The 24,244-nt window shown below is 40.5% G+C and overlaps 1 protein-coding gene across 2 annotated transcripts in view; it reads right to left on the bottom strand.

The window, feature by feature from the left end:
- Positions 1 to 7,399: 7,399 nt before the first annotated feature.
- Positions 7,400 to 24,244, bottom strand: part of NR1D2 (nuclear receptor subfamily 1 group D member 2) — a 44,639-nt gene continuing 27,794 nt past the window's right edge. Inside the window, exons 5-8 of one of the 2 annotated variants that reach the window (XM_031940355.1) lie at positions 23,472 to 24,103; positions 20,793 to 20,978; positions 13,645 to 13,855; positions 7,400 to 10,971 (exon numbers count right to left, since the gene is read on the bottom strand). In XM_031940355.1, the coding sequence (XP_031796215.1) occupies positions 10,775 to 10,971; positions 13,645 to 13,855; positions 20,793 to 20,978; positions 23,472 to 24,103 (1,226 nt within the window). In that variant the 3' untranslated portion in view covers positions 7,400 to 10,774. The remainder of the gene's footprint in view (positions 10,972 to 13,644; positions 13,856 to 20,792; positions 20,979 to 23,471; positions 24,104 to 24,244) is intronic. The other variant, XM_031940356.1, reaches the window with a different exon arrangement.

Genomic DNA, 24,244 nt, shown 5'->3' with positions numbered 1-24,244 from the left:
GTTAACATGTTCATATTCAAATCCAAGCAAGTACATTAAATACTTTCTGTGTGTGATGCACTTTGGCACACAGTGCTTAATAAATATTGACTGATTGGAGAACATGTTTACAGCAACCATCTACCCTCATCTCTTTATTTTGTATTTGAAGGGGAGCTTAAGTTGGACAAGGAAGACCACAAGATGGTACTATCTCCGGATGACTAGTGTTAAAGGAAGAGAGAGATTGGAGGGGGTGAAAGGGAAAGGGAAGAACAGAAAGGGGGGGTGTATGTGACTGTGTGTGTGAGTGTGTGTGCAATCTTTGCCAAGGCTGAGTATTTGCAAACCACCCCTGCTTGATCCCCCCAGGCAATCCTCCGTCTTTGGCAGCTTCTTCCTAACATTCCATCCCCAGGTAGCTCAGCAGACAGCCTATGTTCCTGGGATCAGCTAGCCCATCTCTATCAGCCCTGCCCCACTCTGGCTCTCACCAGAGATCAGGGCAGGTGGCAGTTACTATCACTGAGGTAAGAAGATGCAGGTGTCTTTTTTGGCAATCATCTCTGGGTTATCCGGAATATTCAGGGGTATAAACTTGCAAAGCTAAGCACTGAACTCTTGGGGAGTGAGAGGAGAAAGGGCGGGAGGAGTACTCTTTAAATGTTCACTAGGCAGAGGGAGGCCCAAAGAACAAAGAGGACCAGGAAAGAACCTGGGTGGTCCTGTGGCAGTTGGGTACTTGCTAAGATTTCCCTAGAATCCCACTGTAGAAGTCTAGGACAAATAAGAAATTTACTATTTTTTTCTTTTTTACAGAAGTTTTTTTGGATGTAATCGGTTTTTATTTTTCATTGAGAGAAAAAAAATTAATTACAAAATGTTTAGATAAGTGAATGAAATATTTTATCTGGCCTTTCTGCCTCCAAGCTATTTCTTAAAATTCAAAAGATTTTTAATGATTTATTAAATTTATTTAGTTTCTTAATTATTACTTTTTTATTTTTATTTTATTATAAATAATATTTATTTATATTATTTATTATTAAAGTTAAATTTATTAAATCCTTGATAGTGGCCATCAACACAACTAATTACTAATGACAATTTATATTTAAATTAATTCAGTCCTTGCCTCTAAACATTCTTGTTTGCTTTTCCTCTGGTTTAGGTTAGTATGTCATTTTCTCTTTCTAGTTCTGCTTTTTTTTACTTTGAATTATTTTATAAAGGTCTTTCCAAATTTCCTTTTCCCCTCATTATTGATATTAGTTTTAATTATTCTCATTGCTTATTGATTTCATTACTTATTAGCTTCACTGACGGTTCATTTTCATTAATAATAATCATTGATATGAATAATGAATAGTAGAATAATGCATTATATTCACATTCTAAATCAATTTAACCACTCTCCGGCTGCTGAACATTTAATTTGTTGCCGATTTTTCATAATTAGGAATAATGTTGTTAGAAACCCTTTTATGCACAGAGCTTTTGTTTATTTATAATCCTTTTAGGACAGAAACTCAATTGTTTGGGCTCAGAGTACTGTTCCACTACTAAGGACATTACAAAAGCAGGATAGAGTAAGATTCAGTGCCAGGACAACTCAGGTTCAAGTCCCACCTCTCATGCACAAGGGCTGTGTGAACCGGGCAAGTCTCCTAACCTCTTTTTGCCCTAAGTGACTCTCTGAGACCAAAAGTTGCAGAGAAGTCTGTTGACCTGCCTTGGTGAAGGAAGTTTCATCAGAGTTAACTATACTAGTAAACTACTTGGAACTAATATAACTATACTAGTCAACTATAAAAGTGGTATAACTATGCTAAAAGTAGTAGTATAACTAGTATAACTATGTTAATAGTAGTATAACTATTCTAGTACTAGTATAACTATGCTAATAGTAGTTGTATAAATAGTATAACTATACTAGTACTAGTATAACTATGCTAATAGTAGTAGTATAACTAGTATAACTATACTAGTACAACTATGCTAATAGTAGTTGCCTAACTAGTATAACTACACTAGTCCGAGTATATTAGCAAAATTCCAGGTCCAGCCCTTCTCATTTCCCACTATATTAGAATGCAAATTTAGGGTTATTAAGAACATTAGAAATCATCTAGCTTCACTCTGAAATCCAAAAGACAGTGACCTGCTCAAATTGACACAGCAATAGATGGTAAGTTGCAGAAACAGAAGGGGTCTTCTGACTCCAAAGCCAAGGGGAGTACATCACATCACCCTGCCAGCTCATCACAGCCCCCATACAATATATTTTTTAAAAATATCACTTAGCCAATGTAGATGCACTTAGGCTGTAGGGCCACGCAACACATTGCATCCTAGGAAGGCCATGTTATAATGGCAGACCAAGAGACAGAGCATCTGTGAGAGCCAATGCATAACCAGTTATCCCACTATCTAGTGCAGGGAAGTGTCTAAAGTACGCTTGTTGCAAGAATGTATTTAGAGAAGTTGGATCTAACTAACCCTATGTCCTGAGAGACATCAATTTCTATCTTTGGGGGGGGGGAGCAGGCGGAGGACCCCAGCTGGGCACTCTCCCTTTGGTTTTCCCATCCCCAAGCGGGATATGGCTCCGAATCTCTGATCAGTTCCTCTCTGATAACAGTTCCACTTTGCACCTGCTGCCCAAGGGTTTCACCTCCAAGGAATTCCCTGCTAGGACGATTCTAAATCCTCCACCAAACTTTGATGAACTCCCCGTCCCTCAGTCTCCTCTCCCAGCTGGAGGGCTGGAGGATGGGCTACAGATCCTTCTCACATGTTATTCATTTACAGAATGCAGAACCTGGACGCAGCTCTCTTAATCTGTATTCTTTTATTAATAGTATCCTGCCACTTAGTTATATAGTGCATGGTCCATGGTACACATGTAAGAAATGTTTATTAGATTCTATTGGAATATACATGTAAGAAGCTCTTTGATTAGCAGGGAATAGAGAGAGGGGGAAATAAAAGTCACATTTCCTGTCATTCCAAAGGATAAGGAAGATGAACCCTCTCTCCCACAAAATGCTTATTACACAAAAGGTAATCATAAGATAACAGGCAAACAGTTATCAAACCAAGAAATGAAACAGCAATCAAGGAAATTGTATAGATTAGTTTTGCTGATAGAATACACAAGGAGGCTCTTCCCTCAAGAACTAGATGAAATCTTAACAGAGCCCAGATTGCCTGGAGACATATATTCTAAGCTATCTTAGTAATCAAGGGGCATGTCGAGAAGCCATCTTTTCCCCATGTCTGCAGACACAGGCATTAAAATTCTGCATCTTACCTCTCCTTTCTACCCCTTAGTTAACTGTCTTTGAGTTGCTGTGGCCAAAATTGTATCAACCTTGGAGCTAATCTGAGAATGAGCCTCTTCAAATCAAGCTAAGCTGGTAACTTCCCTTTTTGTTCTCTTTTTCATTAGGACCCAATAGAATTTTAACTTGAGGTGCATTGCCTTTGAAAGCCCAGAGTCACCCCAGGTCATGTTCTGATGTTACAGCAGGGCTTCAGTAAAAATATTAAAAAAAAAAAAAAAAAAAAAAAGAGTATAAGTATGAATGTCCAATTGTATCACTGTGAGCAGTCCATCACCACCACTGAGGTTGGGAACAAGAAAGTAAACTGGTAGGGGATTAAAAAAAAAGAGAGAAGCAAACCTTTATAGTATTATACCTTTTGGCAAAAAAAACAAAACAAAACAAAAAACAAAACAAAACAAAACAAAACAAAAAACACCTTTATTCAAATATAGGTGCATTTTCCCAAGATTTTTGTTGTTTTTTCTATCAGCAAAAGCAATTCAAAGGTAAAGTTGCAGAAGCATTATTGAAACAAAATCTCAATTGGGAGAGTTCTCCAAAGCCAAGTTCCATTGATACCTGGCCAAGCATTCCCTAACAATCTCTAAACATATCCCACCAAAACTTACCTTAAGGCAGGAAGGAGCCACTGTCCCTTAGAGGTAGCCCATTCCATTTGAGAATTGTTCAAGGTTTTCCTCGAGTTTAAATCTCCTTCTCTGAAATTTACCCCTTTTGTACCTCATTCTGCCTCTGGAGACCAAACAGAGCAAGTCTAACCCACTAAAAGCCTTCTCCACCCCAAGGGAAGCATGTAGAAAGCATAGTTGGCTTCATAAAATTGCAAGGTCTGATTGTAAATTGGGAGCAGATACATTAGAATATCCGCCCTCCTTGACTTCTCAGGAAAAGTGAGAACACCAAAAGGAGGTGGGGAGCCAAACCAGACATTGTCAGCAGGTTCCCTCTGGGCTGAAGGGCCTTATACCTTACCCAGAGTTCCCCCACTATTTGCGGTCCTCTACATACTCCCACGCCTCTTATCATATGCCTTCAAATCCTTGAAGACAGGCTTTGTGTCCCTTCTAAACTTTCCCAGGAGAAATACTTCCAATTGATTCCTGCATAAACTGATCAACTGTATAAACTGGCTCAAAATTCCAGTTGCCCTTTTCCAGGCACCCTGAAGCTTATAACTATCCTTCCCAAAATGGGATACTCAGCAAATGATACAGGCCACAAGTGAACAGATAGTGGCAGACTATTGTGGGATGAACACTTACCATGTTCTGGTTCTCATATCAACCTGTTGATTCAAAACTTTTCAGATCTTTTTCATTCTCCCCATTTTGTGCTTGTGAAGTTGATTTTTTTTTTTTAACCCACGAAGCACTTTATTTTCATTGTTTCATCTTCAGACATTCTAGATCAATTTTCTAGCCTGTCAAGGTCATTCTGGAGTCTGATTCAGCCACCCACTGCTAGTGATGGTGATCCCTGACAGCTTTGGACAGTTGTACAAAAACATGATCAGCACATGCTCTACGCCTCCACCTTAATCATGGACAAATCGCTGAACAGATACGGCTCCGGCTCCCCTTTAGATGCTTCCCTCCAGGGTGACATTGATCTACTGACTCCTATCTGGGTGTGTGTTTGTTCTCTTAGTTCCAAAAGCCCTATTATCTGTATTGTGCTTAAGGAAAGAAGAGTTTCCCAAAAGTCTCACAATCTATCAGTTTACTTACTACAGAGGCAGCTTGATGGCACACTAGAATCTCTGTTCAAATGTAATCTTATGAGATCTTAGGCAAGTGCTCAGTTCCCCCAACTGAAAAAATGGGGGTAACAATAGTACCCACCACTTGAGGTTTTTGTGAAGCTCAAATGACACATTTGGAAAGCACAGTGCCCAGCTACACATACGTCTGCTTTCCCTTTATCAAAAGAAAGGAAATGAACTCTGGCATGGAGTGCTCTTGATGAAATGTTGCTCTTAGTGATTTTCCCTTGCATTTCGAAAGTGTCTAACTATCCCTTTAATAATACATTACACAATGTTGCCACAAATCAAAGTTAAACTTATTTTACACATAGTTTTAAGAACTCCCTTGTCGTTTTAATTTGGAGTGTTAATTCCTTATTAATCGTGGTTGTTCTATCTTTTCCAGTTCAACAATGCTCTCAATGGCAAAGAAAAAAGATTCTCAAAGGGCGATGGAAAAAAACTGGCTACCTCATCCACCCATTGCAATGTTTTGTTATAAACAATAATGTGTTATCAGAGCAACCATTACAAAGCACAAGTAAAGCCCACTATGCCTACCTTCTTGCACTGTTCCAGGGCAGCTCTTGCTGAATATTTTAAACATTAAAATATTTATTACTATCAAATTGGTGATCAGGAAAGAATGAGATTATGCTTCTCACTGATGAGAATTATTCTTCTTGTATATGCTAACTGAAGGATACAGAAAAATTGAGGAAACAGGTGCAAATGAGAAAAATTAGACAGGTGTAATATAAAAATAAATGGAGGAAAAACTTAACATGCTGAGCAATAGTCGAGCAAATAGAATGAAAACACCAGGGTGAGACCACCTAAAGAAATGGAGGCTTAAAAAATAAAAAACACTGTGAAGGAACAAAAAAGGAAAAAGCCAGCAGTAGTTTCCCAAAGCTTAATTAAGAATGATGGGAATATTCAAGTTCACTGTGTAAGAAAATGTTCTGTATGTGAGATGCCTTTGGGAATTTGTGCCTAAACTGTCCTTCTGGAGAAACTGATCCTGATCTCCTCCAAGGCCTAACTCCTGGATACAAAGAAAACTCTTCTTTGTCCTGTCACCACAGGTTAATTGAAGAAGCAGTGGTTCTCACAATAAGAAAAGAATAGTTACTTCTAGGACTGACTCCTACAAAAAAGAAGATATACTTGTAGTAATTAGCACACTTGGCTAACAAAGCCTGGTTCACAGCAATGTCCTAAACACTGAGAGCAACTCAAAACCAAAGGAGAAAACTGAACAAATTTCCACCTACTTCAATTGTGATCAAGGGATTAAAACCAAATCTTAGAAATGGATGTCCCTCTGTGCTCATAAAAGGCCCTTCTGCTGACTCTACATTTCTCAGTGGGTCAAATCCATCGGAGTAAAACAAAATCAACCATCTACTGAGCTTGGTCAATGTCTCCAGCTGATATCTGAGCCCGAAGCCCAACAAAATCACATTTCCTTAAGGGAACTTTCATCCGAACTGACAAACTGCTTCCAAATGGTTTTGTTTTACCAGGAATCGATCCTAAAAGGCCAAGATGTGGACAGCAGAGGCCTCAGGACACACAGTAGGCACTCTAATTTTATGAACCACCAAGATCTCCTCAGTAGCTGGGTTTTAAACTGGGATAAGGAGGCCCAATCTGACTTGAGGACAGCAGCACAGCATGGGTCAGAATAGTGACTTTGGAGGCAGATGTTCAAATCTCAGCTGTCATTTAGCTGTGTGATCTTAAACATGACATTCATCCCCCAAGTTTCCTCACCTGTAGACTGGGGATAGAAGTGGGCTAGATCAGAGCACCCCCAACACACCCAAATGTGGCTGGAATCAGACTGAAATAGAATTGGGAAATATTTAACAAAATATATAATCATACAACATAGATGATGCTATTTTTAAAAAACTAAGTCCGATGGGGCCTGCAAGATCATTATACATGGGTTGGTGGCCCCCATTTCATTTTGAATCTGACACTACTGGGACTGAAGTGGCTCCCGGGACCCCCTGGCATTTCTCATTTTGGAATTTTTTCCATCCTGTACCTTCCCCATGCCAGGATGCCAGGTACCTTTCCCCACCCCCAGCTTTCTTTCATGTGTTGTCTTTCCCCATCGTTAATGCCTCAAAGGCAGGGACTGGCTTGTACATTGTAAGTACTTCATAAATGTTTAACTATTTTACTGATTTCCTCACTTAAATGATTTGGGGTGTTCCTGCACCACAGAGGTCAAGATGTAGGTGTTAGACAATAAGTTTTCATTACAAAGAGTTTTATAACAACAAAAAACTAGAAAGTCCCAAATCAAACGCTTGGTTAGAAATCATATTTATTATCCGCCCCATCCCATGTACAGGCTACTATTCAGAAACACAGGATGAGATATTGTCCATGCCCTCATCAGTTATCATTTTGTCAATAAACTGAACCTGTGTCTTGTCTACAATAATGCATTTCTCTCATTAAAAAAAAAAAAAAAAAAAAAAAAGCAAACACCCCAAAACCATTTGTTTTCCTTTTAATGCAAGGATAGCTTCAAGTTTTATTCTGGATCATATGAAGACAAGTTCCTTGGTTTGTCAGTCATGATTTCAAGATGCTTCTCCCTCCCCCCCTAAAAAAAATCTATATCCTAAGTGATAAACTCTTCTTTTACATTCAGCAAACTTGATACTGGGAAAAAAAAAAAAAAAAAACGTAACAATGGAGATAAGCAGTTACTCTCGTGCACAGTAATAAGTCTAGCTGATGTTTACAGAAAATAAATCAGATCTTATCAGGTTACATTAATTTCTTGAAATGTAGATTTGAAAGATAAACACTTAACCCATATCCATTACCTGGTCAGAAACTGTTTAAACCTGCAATTAATTTACCATCTGTCTTCCTCCTCCCCCCCCCCCCCTTAAGAAAAAAGCATTTCCCAAGAAGACAGGGTTTTTTCTCTTTTTCTCAGCCTACAAGCTGACCCTCCCCTCCCTGGGGGTCTTAGAAGGATACATGAAAAGCGCAGACAAGATTTAGTTTGCTGACATAATGAATGCCCTTAGTTTGCTGACATAATGCCCATATGTTTCTTAAAATGCAAAAGCAGAATTAAAATGTCAATGAATTCATACAGTACGTTATCAGTCAATCGGCGGCGATGTCCCACCAACTGAGAAAGTTGTCTGTCCACATCAGCTGTCTTCTCAGCGTTTCCTAAGTGTAGTGTATGACCAGTGACTCAGTAAAAGGATGTGCTTGTAAAAACACTGCTGGCTTAATTTTGGAATTCGAGGTTTCAATATATGGATAATTTTCCAACACAGAAGTGCTGTGAGTGGCACCTTGTTTTTTTCATTTGAACTCTTTGTTCATTTCCCATCATCTACAGGAAGAATTCATTCAAATAAAATGTCACAAGACAAAACACATATCTATATACCTATATAGATGTATATATAGATGTATGTATATATTGAACCTAACTAAAATTTTAATAAGCAATACTTACACTGATCTCGTTATACATTCCTAAAGGCTTAATCATTTTTTAAGATACATTTGATAAAGAGGTGTATGCAAAAGGCAAAAATTCAGTATTAATTTGACCTTTTTTTTCCCCAAACATACCCAAAAAGCTGTGTCTACTCCCACAGAAAGCAAACCATGTCCTTGGATATCTTTAAAAATAAGAAATCTCAAAAAGATAATGAATGCTACCATGTAAAGAATTCACAGAAACTACATAGTCCATAAAGGACATACCCAGTCAAAGGTAAATCCAATTATGGTTCTGAGAGATGGCATCCGGGACGTCGCCACCACCTGTAGCCTTGGAGCATGGAAGGGCTTGGATTCCTCCCCCAACTTGGTTAAGCAGTATTGTGGCAGCAGTTCAAATCCCAGTCACGATGCTGTAGAGCAGTTAACCAGACTATAAAATAAGGCATTTTGCTCACGTGACACGACAGTAACAGGCGTATCAGTAAACCAGATTTCTTTCATCTTCTCACAATTTCACACAGTTCACAAATGACGAAAGGAATGGACACTTCTTTTTCAGAGAACACCACTAAAAGACTCTTTTCAGGGAGAAGGGAGAACAGAAACACAAATCAGCACCTCCCATTGGGCGTTTTCTCCTGATAGCGGCAAATGAGAGGCCCTTTTATAAATCAGAATTAACAAAATCCCAACAGTCTTGGGCATAGCATACCGCCTCCAAGTCTAGATGTGCACAGCAGAGAGAAGGTCACATTAGGCCACTGGATTGATACTTTCTAATTTTGGATTTTAACTCTATTTAACAATAAAACAAAAATTTTTGTAGTGTAAAAAAAAATGGTCTCAGATTATGAAAAATATGCTATCAACATATTAAATACAATATTCTTTAAACTACAAGTTATTAGTTCTATAGAAAGAACCAACATTCTTAACCACTTTGCTACTATTTCTTTTTTTTTTCTTTTTTTTTTTTTTTTAGCAGTGCTATAAGTGAATAGTGGTCAGCAGCTCAAATTTTATCAGCTCAAGCTTGGAATCTCAGCTAAATGGGCTGTTAAATGAACTAGTACCTTGGACAATTAATTTAATTCTCTTTTCCCAAAGGCAGACTCTAAAATATATTACTTAAGTTTGGACTTAATTGTTGCATGGTTATCTTATGTGTTCTTTAAATTAACAAAAATAGAGCATAAATTCAATCTGATAACATCTAAACATTTTTAAGTGATGGTTAATTCACCAGTAGGCAGGAAGTATACCTATTTGGTTCTTTTCATACCTCTATTTTTAAACCTCTTGTATGATAAACTTCTTCACAGTTTAAAATATTGTGAAGAAATATGTAAAACTATATTCACATACATATTTGTACACAAAATTATGTTATTTCATATATTCATAAACATGCAATGTGTGTGTATAGCTATACATACACATATGCATGTGCTCTAAATAATGAATGAGTTGGTGTAGACTGTGAAATCATTCCAAAAAAGTTATTTATGAGTAAGAAGAAAAATAATGCTTTATTTACATAGTGCCTATCTCCCAGGAGGTAAATATGCTTTACAGACATTTTCAAATTAATCCTCATGAGGCCCACTGTGAAGCAGGCAATGGAGCTATTTGCCCCATTTTCCACATGAGGAAGCTGAGGCCTAAAAAATAATTAAGTGGCTTGTTTAGGACCCCAAGTGGTGGCTGATGGCTGGGCCAGGGAGAGCCCATGGAGCAGCTGAATCCCAGCTCAATTCTCCATTCCTTAGGGTCACCCCTGCCTGCCTGGGGGTGAAACGGAGGTCTGTGATTTGGAATTTCCATGCAAGTAGGATAACTTCAGAGCCCACCTCCTTTTAATTGTGCGTTCTGTTTATACCACAGGGAGATGAAAATTCTTTTTGGTTTTGGCAGATGAAAAAAGCCTTAACATTCAGTGTGATTATAATTCAGTGTAGCTTCTCCTGTTTAAGAGCGACACAGCTGATTTGGTGTATATATCATGGAGGACGCTGTCAGGTGCATTGCCGCATGGCTGAAAAGTTCTCAGTATTATTGCGTGATTACAGGGATTTCTAACAATCATGTAATGTCATAAGGGTTCCTCTTTCTCCACAGAGGGTACAAACCTATAAATAAGCATTTTAGCACAAAATGTACAGTCTGCGTGAACCCGTCCATGTATAAATAAACAGCCCTAAGGGTGAACTTTAAAGGCCAAAAGCTCTTCAGAGTGCATGTTGTTTAAAGAACGCAGATCTGGCAACTTTAAAAGGAGTTTTGTAAAAATAGAGGCTTCGTTCGGATGATTTTTCATGATTAAGGTCCTTAACGCACGAATAAGGGTTTCTTGTAAAGCCTCCACAGAGTTGACATTTTCTATTCCTGATCGATCTAGTATGGGGGAGGAGAAGGAGAGAGGAGGCGAGAGTTGAGAAGATGGAGGGGGAAGAAAAGGGAAGACAAGGAAAAGAGGGGGAGAGAGATTAAATAATATTATTAAGTATTAGGATGTAATTCTTACTCACTAGCCTTATACAGCAGCATTTATTGATACAAAAAAAAGGTTCTAAGAAGCCTGAACCAATATGATATTCACTAATCATACAATTAAGTCAAGCTTAAATGAATGATTTCATAAAAAATAATCATATTAGAAACCAAGTTGTCATTTGGTAAATGAAATAAATTAGCATTTTTTACAGCTTTAGATACTTAATATAATAAAATATTCTAATTTTATAAACTGCTCTATCATTCTTGAATATGACCGTTTCTGCCTGAAAGGTCTCCACTGCTAAGTCACTCTGCCTCTCACCCCATGCAGCTCTCTTCCCACAGTAATGACAGCATTAGTTTCTCCCACCACGTTCACATAACAGTGCAAAAATAAACAAAGCTGTTTAACATCCCAAAGAGGCACAGCTGCTTTGGGGCACCTTCTGATCCTTCTGGTATCCAACCAACAAGGAAAGAAAAAAGACTTCTACAATCAACCAATGGCATGCTCACTCATGCTTCATCACTCAGAAGGAGAATTAAAATGTTTACTGTGTTGTTAAAAACCATCATCATCATAAAAGTCACTTTATTTTCTGTCCAGGCTGGAAGCACCCCCAGGCCTGGTTCTGCCCTGTTCTGCTCCCCTTCAAGCAGCCCAGGGCCCCTCACCCCTGTGCTCCCCACCTGGGGCCAGATTTAGAGCAGCCCCAGGAAAGGCATCAGCCTGGCAGCCCTGCACATCTCCCAGGCCCCGGGCAGTCACCGTATCAGAGATCTTGGTTGCTAATAGGGCTCTTTAACATGGCCAACTTAGAAAGAGCTCACGGCAGCGGCACAGAAGACATAGGGATGACCCCTTGCAATGTGCAGTTACTGCTCACATTCACTCCTCCTGCCCCATGACTCTGGGTTCCCAGGTTACACAACAGCACTGGCCCTCCAACCTGCAGTCCAGAGCCTGAGTGACTCCTAGGGCACTGCCACCTCCTCCACCCCAAAGCTCCCACGTGCAGATGTCTGCACCTAAAAGGTTACCTCTAAATGGACAGCCCCCAAACCTTCCTTGTACATCGGCCATCTCCATAATCTGTCTCCAACTGCTTCCTGAAACATTCTGTTTCTGGCAAATATCTCAGGCCAGTTTCCTGGGGGTGGGCCGGTGCTCCCCTGACTCCCTTACCCAGCCCATCTCCTCAGGGAACTGGCCGGCACTTCTGCACATCTGGCTCATGCAGTCTTTACTCCTAGTACCAGAGCACCCAGCCCCCAGAGTCCTGCAAGGACTACTAAACGCATGTGGATTTGCATCCAACCTAAAACCTGTGGTTTCAGACATTAAATTTACCATCTTAAGATTATTACTTACCAAAGAACAGATCAAGATCCAAGACAAATATAAGAGGCTTGTCAAGTTTATCTGGTGAATAAAGCACCTTTGGGCAGAATCCCTTGGTGGGATTATACCATGGTGCTTATTATATTCAGCAGTCACTTCTGGCAAGAGTTACCCCAATGAAGTGTGATAAATATGGCTGAAACATATGGTCCAGAGTGTGAAAGAACCTCATGCTCCCTCCCCTGACCCAGCCCTCAGGTCTATCCAGCAGCTGGCCATCCCCAGCAGGGACTGGAGCTCCAATGAGCCTCTGCCCCACCCACCCTGGCAAAAACTGACTTGGACACCTCAGCGCCATTCGCTTTCTCTTCCTACATCCACAGGTCACAGGCCTAAGGACAGAGCATACTGGGGTCCAGCAGAGAGGTGGATTCTTCTAGCTCAGGGACCCACTTTCCCTGTCCAGAGCAGAAGATCTTCTCTGTCTGCAAGGCCCTAGTTTGGCACCCACTTGTTAAGCATGTGCTACATTTATGTCACTGAGGTGAGGGGCACAGAAACAAAAGGTGGCCAGCCTGGTTCTCAAAGAACAAAGCCAGAGACCTGGGGAGGAAGGTGGATGGCAGCCAAGCAAGAGGCAGGGAAATGAAGACAGGATGAAGGAGAAGAAGAGGGAGAAGAGGAGGGAAGAGAAGAGGGAGAAGAAGAGGAGGGAGGAGAAGAGAAGGAAGGAAAAGAGGAGGGAGGAGAAGAGGAGGAAGTCCTTCTGGGGGGGCAGCCGCTGGACATTCTGAGCTGACTAATACAACCCCTCCATCTAATCTGCATTCCCACAAGTACCAAGTCTGGCTGAAAGCTGCATCAGTAGAACAGAGTAAGGACTGAGAATTACAAATGTGTTGTAAATAGTCAGCCAAACTGCAGGGAAGGATTCTGCAAGAACTAGACCCAAACTTGTGAGGGACACAGCTCACTCCCACAAAAGGCCTTAAAGTAAAGCCCATGGTTCCCAGACCGCACTACCTCTCGGGGGGCACTTTCCCCTGGCGACCACAGGCCCCGAGCTCTCTGCCTTTCTCTTCCTTGCCATGTGGTGACCCTGTGGCTGCCTTCTGCTCCCTCCAGCTTCTCAGGAGGAGGCTCCTGCTTTATCCTGGTATACCCAGGACCTAGCATAGTGCCCACCATACAGCAGGCACTTAATAAATGTCTATTGATCAATTGATTACCTGCAGATACTAGGACTACAGCTGTAAATAAACTCATCTCCTCATCGCTGAGTTGTAGAGAATTTAGTTTTTCACTAAATTCAAACATGGAGTTGAGCAGTTCTCCAGCTCCCATTGAACGTAAATCATCCACGCTATACTTCTTTCCACTGAGAAAGGTCACAGTACGTTCCTTTGCATCAAACAGTGATGCAAACCGTACCATTAAAACCTAGCAAGAGAAAGAAGAGTGCTTTCAAAAATTCATTAATAGTACACCAAGCAAGCCAGCTTAATGATGTCTAAGTCAAATAATAGAAACATCTTAAATATATATCAACTATGTAAAAATACTATTTTCAAATATCACTTAAAATAAAAAGAATCAAAAGCATACAATAAAATTAGAAAAAACAAAGTGTTTATAACCATTTTGTTTTTTAAATGCTACAAATAATGACACTGCCCAAAGAAAATTTTCAAGGATATGTAGCTAATAAACAACACTATATTAATTTATGAATGAAAATGGTCTACAATGAAAGATATCTGACCCCATTTTCTAACTCAGTATATATGATCTGATCTTTCTAGAACAAATACCATTCTTTATTTTCCTGCAAATTTGGGGGGTGGGGGAGGAATGAACTTTAAGAGGCAGAAAAATGCAACTTCTAAGGGAAATGCAAATAAGTTACATCATTTTTTTTTTTAGAAAAGACATGAGAAAGAGCATACTTTGACATCCAGGAAAACATACAAAACTTCAATCCTGCTCAGAGGGTGCTCCAAGAAAATTAACAAATTTCAGCCAGAAAAAAAAACATGTCAGCATGGAGGAAGGGTAGGGAAACAGCAAGGGCAGCTACTGACTGGACAGGACCCACAATGCAGGGCACCAGATGGAGAGGAAGCCAGGCTACAGCGGGGTCCAAGACAACACCATGTTAAACACTGAAAAGCTGTTTGGACCTTTGTGGTCCAAGCACGTCAGAAGCCAACATTATCACCAAGCCCTGATCCTGGGCCTCAATAATCTGTCAAGGTAAAAGAGAGACTTCTCCTCTTCCCATTGAACAAAAGGGGGTGGAGGTAGGGTAAGAAAGCTGGAAAAGAGAAGGGCTACTGGATTTTAAAAGAAAGGACATTTTTGTTCCTTTTAAGTTGTCAACAAATAGGCCATGCTTTTTCTCAGGCAAAAAGACACACCTCACCACTACAGAGAGGAGCTGCTCAGAAATCAACCAGAGAAGCTCATCTGGTTTGGGGGCAAGGGCCACAGCTGGGCATCCCTCTGTAAAAGCACAGAGGCAGGCTCCCTCTGCCCACAGAGGGTCGGGTATCTTGGCGTCCGGCACCCACCAGGAGCCTCTCCGAAGACCTTCGGCAAGCTCTGGGTACTCGGCCCAGCAGGGGGTCAGGAGTCCCGGTAGGTCCAGATGCGGCCTTCTCCTCTGCAGATCCCCTCCCCTGCTGCCTGTTGGACAGACTGTGCCCCCCAAGCTGTGCACAGCTCCCCGAGAGCAGCCTTATCATCACTAGGCAGATCACAGACCTCTTTTTGCTGAAATGAACTGGCAGAGAAGGAAGGAGCCTCATCTCAGAGGAAAAAGATGAACAAATTGTAAACGAACTTCCAAAGAAAAAGAGCCCAGGACTGGATGGATTCAAAAGCAAATTCTATCAAACATCCAAAGATCAATTAATTAAGTTATCTGGAAAAAAAAAAAAAGCACCCAAGAAAAACCCTATAAAATTTCTTCTATTCATACAGATATGATCTTGAAACATAAACAAGAGGGAGTTACAACAGAAAAATAAAATTAAGAGATCCAATATCCCTGATGAATCCTGATACAAAAATTTTAAGTAAATTCTTAGTAAAGAAGCTAAAAGATTATATCACAAAGATCATATACTATATGATGCTACTTGCTTTATGACAGGAATGCAAGATTGGTATAATATTAATAAGTAAAATTAAAAATTGGATTAACCACATTTCCATCAACAACAATCATGATTATATTAACTGATGTTGGAAAAGCTTTTGACAAAATACAAGTCATTTCTCTTAAAAACCACAGAAATTAGAGGAATAAATGGTTCCTTCCTTAAAATAATAAACAACATGAAGCTAAAATCAAAAGCTACCATTCCATATTCAAAGCCGAGCCCTCTCCAATAAAATCCAGGATGAAACAAGAATGTGCGTTGTCATCCTACCTGTATTTGACAAAGAAGTAGAGATGAAAGACAAAAAAAAGAAGATTGAGGGAAGACATGAGGAAAAGCAGATGCAAAATGAATGCTTTTGCAGGTGAAGCAATGCAATGGTGCACTTAAAGAACCCTAGAGTCAACTGAAAAATTAACTCAAATAATTAACCAGCAAATTTACAGCATATAAAATAAAATCACACAAATCCTCAGCTGGACCTACATCCCAAAGAGATCTTAAAGGAAGGAAAGGGACATCTATGTGCAAAAATGTTTGTGGCAGCTCTTTCTGTAGTGGCAAGGAACTGGAAAGTGAGTAGATGCCCATCAGCTGGAGAAAGGTTGAATAAACTGTGGTATATGAATGCTATGGAATATTATTGCTCTGTAAGAAACAATCAGCAGGATGATTTCAGAGAGGCCTGGAGAGACTTACATGACCCTAAGAGAAGGGAGCACAACACAAAACTGTGTGATGATCATCTATCATAGACTTAGTCCTTCTCAGTTATACAATGATCCAAGACAATTCCCAAAGACTTGATGCTGTCCACAAACAGAGAATGAACTGGATGGAATCTGAATGCAGACCAAAGCATACTATTTCATAGCTTTTTCCCCTTGTTCTTTTTCTTCTTTCATGACATGACTAATATGGAAAAATGCTTTATATAATTTATATCAAACTACTTACCATCTTAGGAAGCTGGAAGGGGAAGGAGAAAATTTGGAACTCAAAATTTTATTTAAAAGGGTTAAAAATTGTTTTTACATGTAATTGGAAAAAATTAAGTACTAGCTGAAAGGAAAAAGAGTTGAGCCCAATGATCCACAGATGCAAAAGGCACAAGGTCTAGACATCCAGACATGCAGCTGAATGGATAATATCTAGAGCGCAGATCTTAGACTAGGACACAGATGAGCAAAGATAGGCCAGATCAGAAAAGGGAAATTGAATCAAAATGTCCTATGGAGGGCTTTTGGGAACCCCAAGTTTATCCCTCAAAACAAAACCCCTTCTTTATAAGTCCAATTTGCTCCACTCAGCATGGAGAACATATTCAATGAAGAATCAAAAAGGTCCTGTAAAGCTAAGAAAGCCACAGTGTGAAAGCCCAGGCCAGCACTGAAAAGGCACGTGCGTGCCTCTGAGGGCAGCCACAGAAGGACACAATTCCCCTGGACCCATCACAAAATTGCCCAGATCCATGTGGTAGAGAGCAGCAGACAGATGCAGAAACACAGAAGAACCATCTGGCATGCACAAATAGCCAGGGAGCAAGGAGGCAAGTTCTGAGGAGTCACAAAAGGGGAAAGAACTCAAGTCACAAATAACTCCTGTTAACAAATTAAATGCATCCAACAACAGACACAAGCACCAGACTGACAGAAGGCCTAATGTCTCCCTAGAAGAAATGTCCGAAGTCACAACAGTCAGACTAGAGTCCTCCCTCTCCTTCTTCGGTCAGCAGCCAGGCTGCCCCCAAACATCCATGTTCTACGGCTCTGAGAAGCAGCAGCTCATCCTGACAAAGCATCTGAAGGGAGGGAATACAGGATGTCCAGAGGACTTGGGAAAAGGACAACAATGTGAATGGGCAGCAGATTTTCTACCAAAGCAAGACTCTTTCCTCAGTCAGAGATCGTCAGAAGGAGAGCCCTCTGTCATGAATTCATCAACAGCAGCATTTTTGTAGCTGGAAATGATCTTTTCCTATGAAGAAAGTCTCTGAAATGCCAAAAAGCAAAGAAGCTGATAAATGCCCAGAACTGTAAGAGCTCAAGTGTGGAGGCCCTGAAGAATCCTTGAAAGACATGGACAAAGTCTCTATGTCCTCAGGAAAAAGAGCATGGCTATGCAGTCGGGCCTGGAGCTGATCACAGACAGCCCTGATGCTGGACAGATGAGGTGTCAGCAGCTCAAAGAAATTCCTTAGAAAACTATCAAGAGGATCTAGACTTTTCCCCAAAAAATGTGCAGTGTCAAGAGACTATGTGTCAAAGAAAAATACTCTAACACAATGTTTTTAAATCAAATACCACACAAATTGATCCAAAAACATCTGACTTAGGCTTCAACATTCTGTTCAACCATATGTATATACACTTTCCTTTCACCCAACAACTCAAACCTAATGAAAAACGTCCCACAAGCCAATTAGGCAAGGAGCCTCAGGGAGAACGCCGGAATGGCCCGGGAGAACATGTCGGCACTAGCAGCAAGGAGATACGACCAATTCTACTTGTTTTTTTGACCCTCTGCTCTTGATGGAGAGAACAAAGTCCAGCGGTCTAACAGGAGAGGCTGAAAGAACATCCCATTAACAGCTGGCTCTGTGAGGCATAAGGGGGCAACTGGAGAACCATCCTCTGAGGTGAGCTGGGTGTTCTGGACCCCAACAGAGCTGGTGGAAAGAGAGCTAGACACAAGGATGGCCAACCCTGCAGCAGCAGCCGACTCTTGTCTCGATGCCTTTGTCCTGGGGGTTCCCAGGACTGTTCTCCTGTCTCACCTATACCTCAGAAAATTCCTGGTTTCCTTCAAAATTTCACTCAAGTGCCAACTTGTACATGAGATCTCCCTGCAGCTGACAGTGTCTGTCTAGCTACTCTGTGTGTATTTGGTGGATATCTATATGTCTGTGGACAGCTCCCTCAAGGAGCTTCCATTCTGAGAGGGCATAAAGTGCTCCAATGCTGTTTGTGTCTCTTCAGCAATTAGCCCAGTGCTGGGCACATAGGAACAGCTTCCTAAATGCCTGTTATTGAACTGACTTGTGGTCCTGGGCACACATACTTTCTTTCTTACACCGAAATGTGAAGGTCCCCATGTGCTCATATTTTTAACCAGAGTTCAGAGTTTATCATCTGCAGAAAACTGACGATTTGTATACATGTCACATATGAAAAGGAGCCTTCCCTCCAATTCCTAGGGGAGAGTTAACTAATGAACTTTTATCGAGTCTCAGTATAAGATGATATACCAGGAGACCCAGATGTTGAACAGACTAAGAAAAATGAATATTATGCTCCTGGGGATGGCAGGAAGAGGTCTGCTTGGAGATGTGTGAGGGAAGGCAGCAGAGGATATTGCATTACTACTTTCTCTTTTTAATGGGTTCCACAATGTGGGGAGAGAGAAGAACTGTGTTAACCCTAGGAGTGGTTGTGCATGGAAAGACTATGACTAGGGTGACTGGGGTCCATCATCACAGAGCCCTCCTATATTCAGACTGCTAGTAGAACGCTGGTATAAGAGTAGGTCTGGATGCAGAAATAAGGCAGCAAAGCTTGCCAGAATGATCAGAAGTTGACTAAAAGGCTGGTCAAAGGTGAAAGCTAGAAAAAGTCTGAGCAGAAAAATAGTCCAGACTTGACATGGAAGGATACATGAAGTCTCCATTTACCCATCTAGTTTCATGGCCAGAATCTACTTTAAAACACACCGTCTTTAGGATAAGAGAAGATGAGGAAGAGGAAGATAAAGAAGGGCCTATATTTTAGACACAACATATGGAATACAGCCCGGGACGTGCCAGTCTACAGGACTTTTTTTTCAGTTTTCAGTTTAATCTCCATCACTTTAAGTCTACACAATCAACAAACAATACCTCGAGTCCTGTGTAGCTCTTGCCAATTTCCAAACTCTAAGTACTCACACTGAAAATTTAATAATCTGCTCTCCAAGACTGAGCTAGCTCCAGACACACCTGAATTTAGACCTAACACTTGCCAAGTGGATGCCAATAAGAAAACAGGACAGAGTGACTGTAGAAATAAATGTAAGACCAGTAAAACATATGGCTGTGTCAGGAGGACATCTAGGCTTGCGGTGCCCTCCCACTTCTCAAGTCCCCAGCCTGGACAGCCAGACCTTCCCCAGCACCAGATGCCAGGGCCTACCTCCAGCATCTCTCCTCACCACTATTTCCTGCCTTCTCCTTCCTTCCAAACCCAGCTCAGATGCCAACTTGTCCACAACCCCTTTGCTGAGGCTCCTGATTATTAACCCTCTCCCTCTTCAATCCACATCACTTGGCATTCCTCAGTACCTCCTCCTCATGGGCTGTATGCTACAGCCTCCCTGACAGAAAGGGGCCTCCTGGAGGACAGGAACCACTTGGTTCTGTCTCTGCACCTCAGGCAAACGCAGCCCTGCACAAGGCACAATAGTGTGCACGGCAGGATTACACCTACCGCAGGAAGGTAGCCCTCAAGCAGCTACAATGGAGCAATCTGGCCTCTGAGCATCATGGGAAGGGCATTCAGGCTAGGAAGGGACTAGAACACCCACTGTGCACCCCCCACCCTTTTAACAGTCACCGGGCCTGCCAGGGACTCAAAAGCGTCAGATGGTTATCACCCCCTTGCTATGTATTTCCCAAAATTAATGATTTCATTAATCTTAAGGAGCTCCCAGAGAAGAAATTCCCTCTCCCAAATCAGCACCTGATCTAGGGCTTACAGACTGAGGATTTGGCATGGAACACTGACAAGTTAAGAGACTAGCTCCAAGTCACACAGGTAGCCCACTGAGGGCAAGTTTTACAAACCACATCAAGAACTCTGACCCATTAACGCAATGACCCAACACAATTTTGAAGGATTGATTAGGAACCAGGCTACCTTACTGCCTCCTTCTTGACAGAGAGGTGAAAGACTCAAGAAGCAGAAAGACATACTTTTTGGGGCACTGTCAATACTAGAATTTATTTTGCTTGATTTTGCTGATATATCATGAGGTTTTGGCTTTTCTTTTAAATTAGTTAAAAGAAAAGGAAAAGATAATAAATGTCTGAATTGAAAACAAAATCAAAAATTAAAATATACATATATATATTATACATATTGAACCCTGACTTGGGATAAGTCATTTAGCAACTAATATTGTCTTGGAAAAAGATACTTATTAATAAAAGACACAAAACTCTATGAAACACATGGTCTCACCTCAAAGGTCCCTGCCTTTAAAAGGTTGACCTGGTCATGCTGGGAAAGATCTCTGAACCCTGGGATTCGCTTTGCAAACTCAACTACTTCTTTCACAGCTGGAGTAAAACTCATGGAAAATTCTTCCCAGATTTCATGGCCTGATTTATGAGGATCCACATATGGAGACTTACTCATTGGACATACCTAAAACAAACAAAATAAAGTGACTTTTTTTAAAAAAGAGAGAAGTTTAAAAAAGAAAATTCAAAAATCGATTTTTAGAACTATATCACAAATTATCTCATTCCCCCCATGCACATACACCTTAAAAACTACTAACAATTAACTGTTTGCTATTTATATTGCTGTAGAAACTCTGATGAGCATTTAAAATTAAATGCCCAATATAAGTCACCCAAGAGTTACTCCAGTCTTGAGTACTATAACAAGCTTCTATTCCAATAATGATTACACTGACCCAAAAGTCCAGTTTGTATATGGCAGTACTTTCACAGTTAGAGATTCAGTCCTTTACTAGAAATAGGCTGAGCAGTTTGGAGTGCTTCCAAGGAGATATGGGGAATAGGCCTGTGATTTCACTGGCTTAGAAGGAAGAGATGTAAGGGAAAAAAGGAAAGGAAGAATAGGAAGAGGGAAGGAGGAAGACAGAGAAGGAAGATCCATACTGGCTCACAAGTTTTCAATGGATCCCACAGAATAGGAAGGGAAGAAAGAAAACTTTCTTCCAACATAGTCATTTATTTGCCCACACCAGACAGCCATATTTTTGTCTTTAGCCATCTCTGGTATTACCAGACAGTAAAAGGATTTTAAATAAAGGCCTTTAGATTTCTTTTCCACAATGGAAAACCAAAGCAAAGTAGTAGGCCCTTTGAACTACAACGTATACCCAAAGTTGATGTTTCAGAAATCATGCAAGGATCATTTATGGGTAAGTGAGCTTCCCTATAAGAATTAAATTGAACACCTTGGAAAATTCAATTCACTTCTTAACCTGGATCAAAAGAAAACAAAAAAAAGAAAAAGTCATCATCAATGAAAGCAGTAGTTCTGCAGTCAGAGCAATCATCCAGTCTACCCGGGCCAGTTCTCTGTTTGCTACCTCAAATCAAATAGGAATGATCCTTACAGGGAGCAGCACACAGACTTAGAAAACCACAAATTAACATAAGCTATGTGGCAATGTATATTTCTTTATTTTGTTAACCATTTCCCAATTCCATTTTCAGCTGCTGCCACCGGATCACTCTCTTGTTCTTATCAATCACTGAGGAATCCAAAGATGAACTTTTACATGCTGGAGAGAGGAGAAAGTCAGCAGATGGCACCTAAAAACAGACAGCCCCAGACTGTGGACGATTCCCTTTGATCCTTTCTAAGGATCAAAATGCACACTTGCAGACAGTTATCTGGCTGTGGGAATTGTTACAATACCAACCCCAGGAACTTATCCCAAGCTTTGAAAGGGGCTGCTCAGATGGGTGATTCCATGGGGGAAAAAGAAGGATAAATAAGACATGCAATTAGAAAACAAAAGACAACAGGCTGACTGGCTGGCTGAAGAAAAAAACAAAAACTGACCAGGGACGACATGGATTTTTAATTTCAGGATCATAACTAGTCTGGGGAGAATACTGCATGTTCTTCGAGGAATTTGTAAAGGAAGAAATATTGCTAATGCTCTCCATTCTCAAAAGCTGACTCCAAAAGGACATATTTCTGAGAGAATCCTTAAGACAGATTTCATTAAAATAATTTTAATTCTTGAATAACAGAAAATCTTAGGCAAATTCTGTATCAAAAAAGTGATTATTTTGTTGACTGTTTTTAGGAATGAACTTTGTAGGTGGTGAGTTTGGGAATTTGTGTGAGGTCAAAGGACAATTTCTTAAAAATACCATTTTTTGAATAAACAGTTAATGTTGTGTGCAGGGCTGCTTGTCCTGTAATAAGAATTTTCCTTTAGAAAAAATCTGGATTCATCAGTGTAGAATGCTAATAAACTGATCCATCCAGAAATATTCAGAACTTAAAAACATTGGCTCTTCCAAAACATTTTTCATTTACAGAATAAGGCTGGTCCAACACTGATCCACACTGATCCAGCTGATGAACATGAAACAAGACAATGGAAGTACTAAAGAAGAGTAGGAGAAACTGACTTTTTCTCTCCTCACAGGAAGCATGGTATAGTAGCAAAGTGTTGATGGTAGTGTTGGTAGTATTGTGGTAAATGCAATTGTTATAAAATGTAATTGGGAAACGTTTAATGAAATAAAGGAAAATATAATTCAACACAGATAATGTGAATTTGTGGTTTTCTAAGTCAAAGGCCTGACATTTAGTGTCTTTAAAAATGCCTTATGCTCTAGGACTTAAATTTTAAAAATCATTTCCAAGAGAAAAGAAAGGCACCCTTCATGATTTATAATTTGCATGAAATCCTACTCTTATCCAATCAAATCACATAACTACCTCTAAACCTAATGAATTTATTAAGCAGCTGAAAGAGGTTTGTTAAAAACTAAAAAGTCTGACCTAAAATCCTACACAAAACTGGTTCCAGAAATCTCTTAGATCTTCTGAGTCCAGGCACTACTCACTAAATCACACTAAAATTAAGAAATATTTGAAGTTTCCTTAATTTAAGGAGAGCAAAAATGATCACCACTATACCAGATGCATTCTTCCTCCAGTGTTGCACAGGTAACTATTCTTGTTCTCATTCTGAGAAAATCCATCAACTGGTATTCGATCGCATACTCTTTGAGTATAGCCATTGGAGAAGTTCATACAGTGTCCATTTGTAATGCAAATGGAACGCCCATTTGGGTAATGCATGATGCTCCTCCCTTTGTACTGTCCGCTGAGGTGCTGCTGGCTCTCCCCACTGGGATAATGGCTGCCTCCAAGCCCACCACTACAATGGTCGTGATTTAAGTTATACTGCTCCAGGCTCTTTGGAATCCTTTCTCCCCTGGGATGCTGAATGACCTCAGCGGAGTTCTCTTGTTGTTCTTGGTTATACATGAAGGTATCCTGATGGGCCCTGGTCACCATGCCAATTACTTCTTCTTTTGCAAAATCTGAAGGCGGAGGAGAGGGACTTTTCATGTTCTCCTGTTGCATCTGAGGTTTGGGCCGCAGCTGTTCCTGAGCAGGCGAGGTTGTCTGCCCATGACGATCCACTAACGCTTCACTCTGCAAGTGACCACTGAACTGGCTGGTCATCATGGTCTTCATGGCACTCTGCATTTCCATCAGCATCCTCTGTTTTTCACGTTTAGGAATTCGACCAAACCGAACAGCTGTAGAAGAGAAAGATATCTAATTCTAATTTAAAATACAGCTGTTAAGTCAAACAAAACAAAAATAGTTCTTTATAGTAAGCATTTAATTAGAGACTATCTTATCTCCACGCCCCTAAAACACATCATTATAAGTTTGAT

Source organism: Sarcophilus harrisii, chromosome 5 (genome assembly GCF_902635505.1).
Source record: "Sarcophilus harrisii chromosome 5, mSarHar1.11, whole genome shotgun sequence".
In the NCBI taxonomy this organism is placed as follows: Eukaryota; Metazoa; Chordata; class Mammalia; order Dasyuromorphia; family Dasyuridae; genus Sarcophilus; species Sarcophilus harrisii.
Note: the sequence above shows the minus strand (reverse complement) of the source record. Positions and strands in the feature narration are given on the sequence as shown.